Here is a 13,374-nt window from a genome sequence, read left to right on the forward strand (position 1 = left end):
AAGGGACTCGTAAAACACAAATAAATGTAGTTGAGTGTAAAGTAACTTTAAGTGTAAATTGAAGAACTTAAAAATTGTACTGCATGTTAACAAAATGTCATCAAAAGTGTGTATTATTAGAAGTTTTCTATAATCTATCATCTATAAGCAGTTTGAAGTTGTAGCTTGCTGACGCAGCACACCCGGTTTATTTTAACATTTTATAACCTAAATATGTTTCTGTATGTAAAAAGTGAATCATCGGTGTCCGTCGTGGGCGGGGGAAAAAAACAACAACTATATTTCCCACTGAGATGACGTTAAGAAGAGAAGAAAGTATAAATAAATACACTTTAATACAGAGCACCTCCCACAGACTCGGGGACCCCCCGCTGAGCACATGACGCCTGATGAAAACCTGATTTTTTTTGTTTTGGGTGTAACTGAGTCCTCATTTCCACATTTTTAATTAATTGGCTTTGGATACACACACACACACACACACACACACACACAGACACACACACACACACACACACACACACAAAGTGATGCTGCTGACTCGCTTTGAATTATGCCGATTGTTTGCTCGGCCGAAGCCGGGCCGCGACCTTTTGTTGACAACATTGTTGATGTCCATACAAAACCGGTGAAATATGCAAGGCAATAAACTGCAGGGCCTTTAATCCTGCTTTCCACATGAGCGTCTGTTTTTAATAACGGCTTGCTTAGTAGCCCGCAAACAGAAGAAGAGGGACCAGACGGAGGCATCCGTGAACAGCTCCGTGCTTTAAGACCAGCTTTTGACGTGAAGATGACCTCAGCCCTGCAGGAACCGGGTTGGACCGCAGGCTGAACAGCGCCCCCGTGTTCTCGGCGACGGTACCCACGAACAGCCGCTGATGTCGAGGGGGGGTGGAGGGGAGGGGGGTGGGGGGGGGGGGAACCTGTTCTTTCCGCTCCGGTCCATTTGGGTCGAGCTCCACTGAACCCAGCATGGCTTTGGCTTCTTCTGTCTGCTGTGTAATCGGACCGTGACCTGCTTTCTGTGCACCTGACCCGTGTCCAATCAGCAGTGAGCCAAGTTAAACTATCTCACCTGTTCACTTTGTTCCGTGCGACCCGGCACGGTCGCCGCCCACCGCTCTTCGCGAGGGAGGAAACTTTGTTCTTTCCTCAGGGGTTGTCGACTCCTTTTGAAACCCTCGTTTCCTGTCTTCATGCGATGCTAAGCTACGCTAGCCTACGCTAAGATAACCCCCTGCTGGCTTGAAGCTTCACACAGCAGACCTCATCCTCCTCCTCCTCCTCCTCCTCCTCCTCCTCATCTCCTCACGGTTTTACGTCTCATCTCGGTTTCAGCGCTCCGCTCACTTCAAAGAGCCGCGTGGCATCAGACTGGAAAGATCCTCAGCGGCCCGAAGCCGTCTTCCTCCACACGATGAGACTAACGAGTTCAAATACGCAGCAGGAAGATCTCAACTGTTGGAGTTTAAAGTAGTTATACTGTTTATTTGGTGGGAAAAAAAAGTATTTTTTGTGAACATCTTTTGAGAATTTATTTTAATCTCTCAGTTTTTCGCCTCTTTTTGGTAGTTTTGAGTCTTTTCGAGGTCATTTTGTGACTCTTTCTAGAGATTTTGCGGCTCTTTTTGGTCATTTTGTGTATTTTTCTGGCCATTTTGCAAACGTTTGAAGATCATTTTCTCATCTTTCTCTTCGTTTTTGTCTTTTTTTTTCCGGTTTTGCTTTTGGTCATCGAGGTACTTTAATCGACTTTTCCATCGAGTAACGTGATCACGTAGTGGCTCTGACACAAGTCAGCATCCCTCTGACCCCCGGAGACCCCTCTGGCTCCGTCCCTGCCCCGAACACACACACACACACACACACACACACACACACACACACACACACACACACACACACACACACACACACACACACACACACATCCATCATCTTCGTGCCACAACCGACACAGCGACTGACTGACGGATCGGTTAATTACACAAAAGGGCAGCTGAAGAGGAGCGGGAAGAAAAATAAGTCAGATGATGTAAGGACGCGAGTATTTCAAACATGCACAGAAAGCCCGAGTGCAGTTTCAGAGGAATTTTCTGACAGAACCCAGCCCTTTACCGTAGGAAGTCAGATGTTAGTTTTATTCAGCGTATCAGGTTCAAACTTGTCAGACGCTTCAGTAACAGTTGAACGCTTCAACGCAGAAAAATGTGAAATCGTCAGTGTTTTGTGCCCGGAGAGAAAAAGCTGTCCAGACAGAGAGCAAGCACGACCCAGATATGACCGTCATCTCACTTCTTCTTTTTTTTTTTTTTACTCCTAAACGGAGCAGAGTTTTCAATTCCTGAATAATTCTTCAGAAAGGTTTATAAATAAAGCAGCTATTGTACCTGCAGTAATGTTCAAATCAGGGCAGAAAGACAGTGATGGTGATGCTGCATCTACTTTGAAAGATTTTTTTTTTTATTATTTTGGACAGAAATAGAATAACACGTTTTTAAATAAAGCCTTTCTAAAAGATTATTATGACGTGAGAGGGACTAATACGTCTCATGCAGCCGTAAATATTCTGTCAGTTGATTAATGAGATAATTGTGGGTTTTTTTGCACCACCTATGAGCCCTGAAGCAAAAAAAAAAAAAGAAAGTTGAACATGTTTAATGTTGCAAGTGAAAAACACAAATAGGCACCTTTGAAGTGTGACTAAATGTTTGCAGTTTTAACGTTTTACAAATAATAGTTTTTATTTTCTATTTTGATGTTCTCATATAAATTTTTAAAGGTTGTTTAATAAAATACAGACATATTGAATCACACGCGGCATCAAAACTAAGAAAATCATTGCTCACAGATTCACTTAAATATTAAACTCAGATTCAAAGTGATTAAAAACAAACTTTCTCTCTTCAGCAGGTGAATATTAAAACTCGTTTTGTGCCGTGAAGTGAAAGAACATCGAAGTTTCAACGGAAGGGGCAATTAAATTAAGATCGGTGCAGTTCCGACGTCCGACCGACAGGAGGCGGTATGTTAAAAAAAAAGAAAGAAAGAAAAGAAAACCGGAAACCCGCTCCGGTTCCGTTTCCGGGGACTTGTTGTACTTCCTGTTCGGCGGTAAAGCGTGTGCTGCCGCTTGTGCGTGAAGCGCAAACGTAATTGTGACGAAAAGATACCAAACCGTTGAACTTGTACACTACCAACGTCTTTACTTTAAAGGAAATGGTGAGTGAAACTTTAAAACTTGACTCTTTCCGACCGGATACTCGGTCGGGCTGTTTCCGTTAGCACCTAGCCTTCTAGCTGGTTAGCATTAGCTGCGTTAGCTTCTCATTCAAACCGTCGACAGAACAAAATAAAAGTCTTTATTTACTTTTATGCGTCAGATGTAATACTCACCGACTAAAACAGCTGTTTCGCTTGTTTACCGCGCGAAGTTACGTCGTCTTTTGTTTACGTTTTGGACCGGAAACTCGAGCCGGAGACGCCCGCACCAAAGTCCATTCAAAAAATCTCCGATTTTAACAAGCGTGTGCTTTAAAAACGCAAACGAGCAGAAGTTGGTCTCCGCAAACCTGCAGCTTTACGGTTCTCCTCGAAAAGGAGGCGTCGTCATTAGATATTAAAATCAATTAACATCACATCGGAAAGGATCGTTTCATCGGCTGTTATTCTGCAGGTGTTAAATAATGTTAAATCATTGATTTTGCGTGCATGAATCTGTTCTTCCAGAGTTTACCGCTGAACCCGAAGCCTTTCCTGAACGGCCTCACGGGCAAGCCGGTGATGGTGAAGCTGAAGTGGGGCATGGAGTACAAGGGCTACCTGGTGTCTGTGGACGGATACATGAACATGCAGGTGAGGATCAGAGATTTTAAAATGAGAATAAAATGAGAATAAAAAAGTACCTTCGTGACATTTGACCTTTTTATATGTGACGCCGACAGCTGGCCAACACGGAGGAGTTCGTGGACGGAGCTCTGGCGGGTCATCTGGGCGAAGTGCTCATCAGGTATTTAAACACCTTTTTTCTTTTTTTTTTAAACATTTATATTCTGACTGAGTCGAGGCTCCTTTGTTAACGAGTTTATCTGACTTGCGTTAATTATTAAAGCGACAGAAATCAGTGTTGGGAGCAGAAAGAGCGTCTTGTCTGTCCTTCTTCCAGCTCCAGTCAGAGCTTCGTGTTTTCATCTCCGCAGGTGTAATAACGTTTTGTACATCAGAGGCGTCGAAGAAGAGGAGGAGGACGGAGAGATGAGAGAGTGACGAAGACGATTTGTGTTTTCACCGTGTGAAACAGATCGACTTTTGTTTTTGTTTTTTTATTTTAGGTGTTTTTTTTTCCAGCAGCTTTTGAAGTGATTCCCTTTTTTTTTTTTTTTTTTTTTTTTACTGTACGTGAGGCCGTTTGTATGTTGTGAAAAAAAATACAAAATAAAGACGAGTATGTTTCATTTCTTAGAAAAAAAAAAGAAAGAGGATTTTTGTGGTTTTTGATGTCTGAATTTGTACAAGTAGCTCCGCCCCCTTCTCTCCCTCTCTGTGCACTTTGAACTTTGCCCTCCTCTGTAAATATTTGCCTTCTCCCAAAACTCCCCGTTGAAGCTCGAGTCACTTGAGAAAGTCGCCGCCGCCGAAAAAAATGTCCAGAAATCACAGGCTGCTGGTGAAAAACGCCGATCAGGTGGTTTTGATCTGCAGCGACGGGGAGAAGTTCCTGACCGGAGACGGGATGCAGCGTCTGTCTGTGATGGAGAACGGCAGCGTCGTCGTCGGAAGGTACGTTCCCGACGACTTTTAAACGTTCATTTTAACATTTGCAGACGTGACAACATGTGAGAAGCGGCAAACGGATTGTTTTGTTTGATCACTGATTAAATCAGGAATCAACTGATTTACTTCTCAGTCTTAAGTTGCAGGACTTTTTTTTATTTTTGCACTCGTGTCGCTGCTCTCGGCTGCAGTTTAAAAATGCGCTGGCTGCAGGTGACGTGATGCTCACCGGCGCCCCTTGAGGTCGTAGAGGCTCATTACACACCGGGGGACGACGTCACTGGATAAATGAATGCTTCTGCTTATTATTCCTGTATTTTCTTTTTCTAATCAACAGTGTAAAAACTTTTTTTTTTTGTCATTAATGAATGTTGACATTAACGTGATTTGTGTCTCCTCACAGCGACGGACTGATTAAAGCCGTCGGACCTGCAGGAACCATCGGAGATCAATATTCAGAGGCTTCGTTCGACCGAGTGATCGATGCGACGGGGATGTGCGTCCTGCCGGGTGAGTATCGGCTGTTCGTGCAGAGGAAAGGTCAAAGGTCGTAGATCTTCTACCAAGAGGGGACATTTACTGTTTCGAAGAAAAGCCAGATTCATTTATTAAAATATGAGCGAGGGAGCTCTTTATGCTCCTTTTGGGGAATTCCTTCAGTTTGTTCCCGTTTAAGAAGAAATATTTTTGCTCAGTTTATTGTTCAAGCAGTCAAAAAGAAAAACTTTGAACGAGTAAATAAAACCCACAAACCGCCGGGATCATAAATAACGGAGCAGGATTTTGTCCGATCAGCACAAAGGTGATTTTATTTGATTTAAAGATCGTGGAAATACCAAATTTGAGATTTGACTTGATGTGGAAACCCTGATAATCCGTGATGAACATTTTAAAAACCCGTTTTGTTGTTTCAGGGCTGGTTGACGCTCACACCCACCCGGTCTGGGCCGGAGACCGCGTGCACGAATTTGCAATGAAGGTAATTTATATCGCCGTGTTTTTTTTGTCTTCATGATTAAACTACATCTAAACCTCTAAACAGCTGGCGGGCGCCACCTACATGGACGTGCACCGGGCGGGCGGAGGGATCCACTTCACGGTGGAGCACACCCGGGCCACCGCCGCCTCCGACCTCCTGGCGTCGCTCCGCGGCAGGCTGGTCCGGATGCAGCGGGCCGGCACCACCCTGGTGGAGTGTAAGAGCGGCTACGGCCTGGAGCTGCAGACGGAGCTGAAGATGCTGGAGGTGATCGAGGAGGCCCGGCGCTCGCTGCCCATCGGCGTCTCCTCCACCTACTGCGGCGCCCACGCCGTGCCCGAGTGAGTCTCCGCCCTCCGCGGCGCGTCCCGAGAGGCTCGTTACTGGAAACTCGTCCTGTTTTTTTTTTTGTTTTCTCAAGAGGGAAGACGGTCGCGGAGGCCACGCGGGACGTCCTGCGGGTGCAGCTGCCGCGGCTCAGAGAGCTGATGTCCGCCGGGACGCTCCGGGTCGACAACATCGACGTGTTCTGCGAGCGGGGAGTGTTCGACCTCGGCTCCACCCGCTCCATCCTGCAGGCCGGCAAAGACATGGGCCTCAACATCAACTTCCACGGAGACGAGCTCCATCCCATGAACTCCGCTCAGGTGCCGCTGAAGCTGCACGATCAGCATTTTCATTTCAGTTTCTTTTAAATCAAATAATCATTTGGGCCATAAAATGTCCAAAAAAACATAGTAAACATCCTTCAAGTCTCAGAGACATTACATTTTAAATGCTGGTCAATTAGTTGATTAGATGTTATAATGTAGCTGTGTGTTAACCTGAGTGTGTGTGTGTGTGTGTGTGCGTGTGACAGTTGGGGGCGGAGCTTGGAGCCTTGGCCATCAGTCACCTGGAGGAGGTCACAGATGAAGGCATCGCTGCCATGGCCGAAGCAAAAACCGCCGCCGTCCTCCTGCCGACGACCGCTTACATCCTCCGGTACTCCCAACACGCACACACACACACACACACACACACACACACACACATTTCTTGACAGGTCAAGGTGTGTGTGTGTGTGTGTGTGTGTGTGTGTGTAGGCTGCCCCAGCCTCGGGCCAGAGACATGCTGGACGCCGGCGTGATCGTCGCCCTCGGCAGCGACTTCAACCCGAACGCCTACTGCTGCTCCATGGTGAGAACATCTGGAGGTGGAAAGAGAGCGACAACACATCTGTCTTCGTCTTCTTCTTCTTCTTCTGTGAACCTCCGTCTCCCTCCGTGTCCGTCCTCAGCCGATAGTCATGCACCTGGCTTGTGTCAACATGAGGATGTCCATGCCCGAGGCTCTGGCCGCGGCCACCATCAACGCCGCGTTCGCCCTCGGACGCTCGCACGCACACGGATCGCTGGAGGTCAACAAGCACGGAGACCTGCTGGTGCTCAACGCCGCCCGGTAAATCCACCGCGACACATCTGGGTCCAGATTATAGGCTGTACATAATACCGGGGTTGAAAAAAAAATGAGGCAGAAGTGCCTTAAACTGCGATACCACCGAGTGCCGCTAGAGGGCGTCTCCATAGAGTCCCATTCAACTTCTCATGAAATATAAAGTCAATAAAACATTTTTTCTACAAGTTATCTCGGTGCTGTTCGCTAAAGTCGCTCCTTCTTATTAGTTTTCTGGAGGTTAATCTGGAAATAATCCCTCATTTAATTTGAAATTAGACCCTCAAAAAGCTGTTTTTTGGGGGGGGGGGGCGGAGGGCGTGTTTGTTTGATTGACAGGACCTCAGGTTACAGCCATCGGTGGGCGGGGCTTACGTGTCCTCAAGTTTCCAATCAGATCGAGCCAAATCTTTCCCGAAAAGTTAAAGCTGTAAATATACGCTTTAAATATTAATATTATGGCCAAGACTTGTTATTAGTTTTTATCTTTAAAAAAAGAAATGGCTTTTGTATTCAGAAAATATAAGATAAATACTGAACAGATGTGAGATGACATTTTCCATTCGTGATATCTACAATCAGTTTTATATGTATTCATCAGTTCTGACATTTTGCTGCATTTATCTGCGAGGCTTTTTATTCTACGGGATGAGTTCAGTTTTAAAAAAATTATTATTATTATTATTAATATTTCACCAGACAGGTAGAAAATATTCTGATTCCCGAGCAGAAACCGTGAACTTTAGCCGCTTTGTTGGTTGTTTTTAATGAGATGTTTTGATTAATATGCAGTAAAGTTAAATGTAAAGTTGAACTTTATTATTACTGTTATCGTATGAAACGCTGATGTGCGCAGGTGGGAGCACCTGATCTACCAGCTGGGAGGACACCAGGAGGTCATCCGCTACGTCGTCGTCGAGGGCAACGTCGTGTACGACAATGACAAAACCGTGGACCTGTAACCATGACGACGAAGAACCGGCTTGCTAATTCAGATGAATGATTAATGAAGGTGCCACCGGAGACATGAAAAAGAACAGTTACACGTGTTCGGGGGGGAAAAATTTTATAACTGCAGTAGAAAATATTGAAATTAAAACTTTAGGTGACATTTAGGATTGTTACGTCGTCCGGGACCAGCAGCTCCAAAACTCTGGTTTTAGTATTTCAGCTCACCGTCAGCTGGTTGTAGATTATGTTTAAGAAATGTCGGGAAGCTGTTTCCAAAACATTGTCATGTTTCTTTACGTTTAATATCAACGTAAAAAGTGTCCGTGAGACCCGAGTGAGTCAATGTTATCTCATCGGTATCAACAAATCCCCCGACACCAGCGTTAGTCGATATCAGATCTCTAAAATGAATAAAAACGGCAGAAAACCAAATAAAACAAGCCGTTAGTGAAGAGGTGCTCTCTGCCTTTATTAAACACGTCAGTACACGGCAACCGTTTCCTCGAAATATATTTCCACAGTCTTCAAACAACCAGATCAACTTTTCTGGTCTTAACTTTCGGCTCAGAGAACAATCCTCGTTGTAGTGAGTAAAAACGCTAACCGTGAAAAATACTAGTTAAAATGCTATTCACAAGAATAAGTGGGTGCAGAGATGGAAAAAAAAAAAAAGCGTCACACGTGATAACTGGCTTGTTTTTGTTTTGTTTTTTTTTGTTTTTTTACCATTAAAGAACAAAGCGGATATATTTTGTTTACCGAAGCTTCAACTGTGTTGAAACTACGCCGATCGTCGGCCTCAGGCTTCGTACTTCTTCCCTCCTCGGTGGATCTGCTGGTACAGCGTCATGGAGAAAGCCATACCGAGCAGCTGGAACAACAAAATCAATAAATGAAATGACGAGTTATTAAACGTGCTGTTTTTGGTAAAGATGTGAAAGTGTTTTGTGGTTCAGAGGGGATGGCTGCTCACCTGTATGACCAACACGCACATAGCGATGGTTCCCAGCAGGTGTTTGTTGTCGTCCAGCCACTCCTCTACTTTGTCATAGCAACCCTGAAAACACGGCGATGAAAGATGGAAACCAGGTCGTCAACGAAACTGTTTATGAATTTATACCGCGAATAAACATTTCCTTTTTAAAATTTTTTTTTTTTTTTTTAGGTTCACTAGTTCAGTTTTGGACCACGTGATAGTTCGTATTTTGAACGACATACGACAGGACGAGGTTAACATCTGACATGAAAAACCACGTCAAGAGCAAGAACAAGCATAAGTTAGTCGTCCATATTTTACTTTTACTTATTATTTATGCAGGAACATGCAAATTCCACGTAGAAAGTCCCAGGTGGGGATCGAACCGCGGACCTTTTAGACTGAGACGACAACGCTGGCTGCACTGTTGTGCTGCCTGATGTGTCTTGAAGTCATACTTATGGCATGTCGTCATAAATGGCGCAAAAAAGTCAGTTCTTTAATGTCGGCAAAACTGAAAAAAATCTCGTACTATAGCACGTCGTCTAAAATATTTCTGACATTTTTATGATTGAGGTCTATGGCACACGATATACACAATACTTGATTTTAGGATCGATTTATTGTTGTCTTTAGTGTTTTAATGTGAAATACTGGCACTAAAAAGAGCACAGATCATCTCCAGATGGGACTCACCCTCGTCCATAAGGTATTGGAGGCGTTGTTTCCGCAGCCCCGGTAAAACTGCTGGCAGCAGGTATCAGGAACCACGTTTTGATGCAGAGCAGAGTGCCAGTCGTCGTGGCTCATCACACCACAACACTTCCACTGGCAAAGAAGCAAGAGAGAAAGAAGAGAAAAGAGTCACTTATGTTGAAGTAAAAACCGCGTGATAAACTTGATTTTAAGTTGAAGGTTAAGTTACAAAGTGCATTTCAGGAAGCTGTAGGATTCATTGAAGAAAAAGAAGAAGAAGAAATGTCTGATTTATGTACCTCTCCCTGTATGGTGTTCCACGCCTCCCTCAGGCCTGCGTTGTCATCCGTGTTGTACAGCACCAGCCCTTCTTTCAGGTCCCGTCTGGCATTTTCCCTCACCTGGGAAAAAGGTGGATTATGGGATATGTCGGCACGCTTGTTCACAGCAGGAGAGGATCACTAAAAAAAACAAAAACAATGTGAACGTTGCCTCACGCAGCAGCCTTACCTTGTCTGTGTAGACAAAGAAGAGGATGAGGAGGATGAGTTCAGCCAAGAGGATGACCAACAGAACGATGAAGAACTGATTAAAAGAAAAAGTGTCCGATAATCACAATAAAAGGACGTATGACGCACTAATGTTACATGAACGACAACGCAAAAGATCGTAAATATGAACTGCGGGCTTAAAAATACATTTAATTTCAGGTTCAGGGTGAATTATAAAAAAATAACTTTTTAAGTGAAGGAAATAAAGTAATTCTTCATCAAGTAATCGTAACACAAATTGTTCCAGCGTTCATAATTCCCGTGCCACCTGAACACAGCATTACTGAAGTGAAATAATAAAAAATAAAAAAACCTGCATTATGGGTATTGTAGTGTACTCACACTCAGCAACAGGCACTTGTTCTCCTTGATGGCACCCAGGCAACCCAGGAAACCCGTCACCATGACGAGGGCGCCGAGGGTGATGATGAGGTTGGCGGCGGAGAACGACGGGAAGGAGGGCGACAGGGCGGCGAAGCTGCTCTGAGAAACCGACAGCCACACGCCGACACCCAACAACCCGCAGCCTCCCAGCTGAAACACACACAGGAAACTCCACGTACTTCCTGCTGATTTGTTGATAATAAAAAGTGCTTTTTCTGATCTCACTACTAACTCATGGCAACATCTGAAGAACATTTTTGTGACTCGGTGTGTGTGTGTGTGTGGAGTAAATTACCCAGAAGAGCAAGTTGAAGAGGAAGAGCATGTATTTCACACAGCAGATGCAGCCGCGAGCCATGACTGAGCAGACGGGCACTGTAAACAAATAAATACAAACAAATTTGTAATTTCATGTTGCTGTGATTGTTAATAAATGAAAAATCTGCGCACTAAGATGAACATTTGTTTCATGAAGTCCCGTCTTGCGTCATAATTACTGGCTCGAGTTGGGAGTTTTTAAAAGGAGGAAAACATCGTTTGTTCCCACATCCCAGTGTTCAAACCAGCTTTCATTCCCGTGATGTCACGGTTTACCGGTGGAGGAGTCACAACACGACAAACGAGGAGGAGATGAACTTACCACCTTTGACGAGCAGGAGAACGAAGAGGCTACGGTGGCGTACCTGTAACACAACAGTGACCGAGTGTTAACGCTGTTGCCGTGGACACCGGCGTTACGACAACTGAAGGTCACTACGACAACGATTCAAATGTGGTTTTGAGCGATTGTACGTCGTCCTCCTGTGGTCACTGAATCACCGACGTCCAACACACGGGACCGGACGGTGACATCACTGACAAACGACGTCATCTAATTTTAAGTTGCTTGATTACATGTAAAATGTCCACTATTTAAAATGAAATCAATTATATATTTGGAATATCTGTATTGTGGCGTTTGTTATTTATCGCCCCAACATACATATATCTTGCAATAACTAATTCTATTTATACATTTCTTTATTAAAAGTAAGTTTGGATTGAATATTTGTATTTCTTCACGCGAGTATTTTGGAAAACCACTTGGATCAGATTTGATATCACTGTAATTATTAATAAATGCACTAAATTGAACATTTGTTAAATAAAGTCCAAATACCATATTAGCTGGCTCAAATTGGAGTTTTTTTTAAAGGGAAGAAAACAAGGTCAAAGGTCAGACATGATAAATAAAATAACTTGTTGTCATTGAAAGTCACTACTAAATGTCTGGTTTCACATAAAAAAAATAAAGTGTGCCGTTTTCTGTTGACATAAATATGCAATACACTTTTGTCAATTTTTAATTTATTTAAGTTTTCATCTTTTGAAGTAGAATTAATTACGTCTGTTTGAAGCAACTTCTTCATGCCCACACGGAGGAACAATATTTTAAAACAATAGTTACTTAATGTAAAAAACAACAAAAACAAAAAATTAAGACTGTTTTTAAACAGATAATCTGATTCGTTGGTGATTTATTGCGGTTAAAAGGAAGTTATTGTTGTTGTCTAGTTGGACAAAAAGGGAGGGGGGGGGGGGGGGGGGGTCCTCGTCCCGACGTGACGTCACCGGTCAGAACTTCAGTTACAAACGTTTTCGATAAAAACGGAAAAAAAAGAAAAAAAAAGAGCGCGCAGGCGCCATTTTTAAATCCAACTTTAACATTTTGTTTTTTTTTGCGATAGTAAAACACGTTACTGTTTGCCCGAAGACGACTAATAAACTTCCCGGTGGCTCTGCTGGCCGTGTCTGTTTCCATGTCTATGTTGGAAGACAGAAGAGGAGGAAAGAAAAAAAGGGGGGAGACGGTTTCCTACCTTTGGCTACGAACTGGAGCTCATCTCCCCATTAACGTATCGGGCTTTACAAGCAGGAAACTTTCACATGCTGCTCCGTCTCGGCATCGGGTTTAAAGCGCAGGTCCGACGGTTGTTAAAGTGCGAAATTGGCTTTGAAGTTTCGTCGATGGCTGGAGGAGGAGGAGGAGGAGGACGAGGAGGAGGAGGTTTCCTCCGGAGAGGGAGGAGCACAAGCGGGCCCTGCTGGAGGCGTGACCGTCGGTGAAGAGAGAGGGGGCCCCTTTGTTTCCTAGGACGGCGAAGGCACGACCCTGACCGATCACTAACCCTCCTGACCAATCAGAGGCAGAGTAGGGCGGGGCCACGCCGTCACCATCCTAGGAAAATAACAGCTGCGTGCGGCCGGTCACTGATTTATGCAGAGTCCAAACAAATGAATCAACTTCTTTTGACTTCAAAAATACTCTTAAAAGTTACAGGATAAGCTCAAAACCACAGTACAATTTTAAGGAGTTTTTATGCAACTTCACTACATTTCAGAAAATAAAAATATTGTACTTTTTACTTCACTACAGTTATTTGACAGTTTTACCTCCGAGTTACTTTTTAACATTAAGACACATAAACCCAAAAAAACATTTTAAAAATTAAATCAGTGGTGATTTTCCCTTTAAACTTCTAACATGGTTTCATTTTAATAATTAAAATTATTTACAATTTTATGCAAAAAAAAAAAAATCCAACATTAGAGAAACTAATCTGAAAAATCCAACATATATTTGTTTA

The 13,374-nt window shown here is 43.8% G+C and overlaps 3 protein-coding genes across 3 annotated transcripts; 2 read left to right on the forward strand and 1 right to left on the reverse strand.

Moving 5' to 3' along the window:
* Nucleotides 1-3,083: 3,083 nt before the first annotated feature.
* snrpf (small nuclear ribonucleoprotein polypeptide F) lies at nt 3,084-4,457 on the forward strand. The gene is made up of 4 exons (XM_069700425.1): nt 3,084-3,225; nt 3,733-3,858; nt 3,948-4,012; nt 4,203-4,457. The coding sequence occupies exons 1-4, from the start codon at nt 3,223-3,225 to the stop codon at nt 4,267-4,269; spliced, it is 261 nt and encodes an 86-aa protein (XP_069556526.1). The 5' UTR covers nt 3,084-3,222; the 3' UTR covers nt 4,270-4,457.
* A 76-nt stretch (nt 4,458-4,533) lies between these two features.
* Nucleotides 4,534-8,418, forward strand: amdhd1 (amidohydrolase domain containing 1). Its single transcript, XM_069700422.1, has 9 exons — nt 4,534-4,782; nt 5,180-5,286; nt 5,691-5,755; nt 5,819-6,096; nt 6,177-6,402; nt 6,615-6,739; nt 6,841-6,934; nt 7,035-7,195; nt 8,046-8,418. Exons 1-9 carry the CDS (start codon nt 4,646-4,648, stop codon nt 8,149-8,151), a joined length of 1,299 nt encoding a protein of 432 aa, XP_069556523.1. The 5' UTR covers nt 4,534-4,645; the 3' UTR covers nt 8,152-8,418.
* Nucleotides 8,419-8,584: 166 nt separating this feature from the next.
* Nucleotides 8,585-12,986, reverse strand: LOC138621984 (tetraspanin-9). Its single transcript, XM_069700424.1, has 9 exons — nt 12,607-12,986; nt 11,388-11,430; nt 11,043-11,122; nt 10,706-10,897; nt 10,323-10,397; nt 10,112-10,213; nt 9,813-9,944; nt 9,114-9,197; nt 8,585-9,011 (listed from the first exon to the last, which is right to left on the reverse strand). The coding sequence occupies exons 3-9, from the start codon at nt 11,103-11,105 to the stop codon at nt 8,940-8,942; spliced, it is 720 nt and encodes a 239-aa protein (XP_069556525.1). The 5' UTR covers nt 11,106-11,122; nt 11,388-11,430; nt 12,607-12,986; the 3' UTR covers nt 8,585-8,939.
* Between the last annotated feature and the right edge of the window lie 388 nt (nt 12,987-13,374).

The sequence above is a fragment of the Brachyistius frenatus genome, unplaced genomic scaffold (genome assembly GCF_029030835.1).
Source record: "Brachyistius frenatus isolate BFR_SWC_R1_liver_20210118 unplaced genomic scaffold, ASM2903083v1 Contig_33, whole genome shotgun sequence".
Lineage (NCBI taxonomy): Eukaryota > Metazoa > Chordata > Actinopteri > Embiotocidae > Brachyistius > Brachyistius frenatus.

Excerpts from the sequence above, each read along its gene's own strand:
- snrpf (XM_069700425.1), top strand. Across the intron at positions 3,859-3,947 it reads ACGGATACATGAACATGCAG|CTGGCCAACACGGAGGAGTT; the intron begins GTGAGGATCAGA and ends TGACGCCGACAG. Across the intron at positions 4,013-4,202 it reads CTGGGCGAAGTGCTCATCAG|GTGTAATAACGTTTTGTACA; the intron begins GTATTTAAACAC and ends TCATCTCCGCAG.
- amdhd1 (XM_069700422.1), top strand. The coding sequence starts at position 4,646 with ATGTCCAGAAATCACAGGCTGCTGGTGAAAAACGCCGATCAGGTGGTT. Across the intron at positions 4,783-5,179 it reads GGCAGCGTCGTCGTCGGAAG|CGACGGACTGATTAAAGCCG; the intron begins GTACGTTCCCGA and ends GTCTCCTCACAG. Across the intron at positions 5,287-5,690 it reads GGGGATGTGCGTCCTGCCGG|GGCTGGTTGACGCTCACACC; the intron begins GTGAGTATCGGC and ends TTGTTGTTTCAG.
- LOC138621984 (XM_069700424.1), bottom strand. The coding sequence starts at position 11,105 with ATGGCTCGCGGCTGCATCTGCTGTGTGAAATACATGCTCTTCCTCTTC. Across the intron at positions 10,398-10,705 it reads ACAAGTGCCTGTTGCTGAGT|TTCTTCATCGTTCTGTTGGT; the intron begins GTGAGTACACTA and ends TCTTTTAATCAG. Across the intron at positions 9,012-9,113 it reads TGTGCGTGTTGGTCATACAG|CTGCTCGGTATGGCTTTCTC; the intron begins GTGAGCAGCCAT and ends TTGTTGTTCCAG.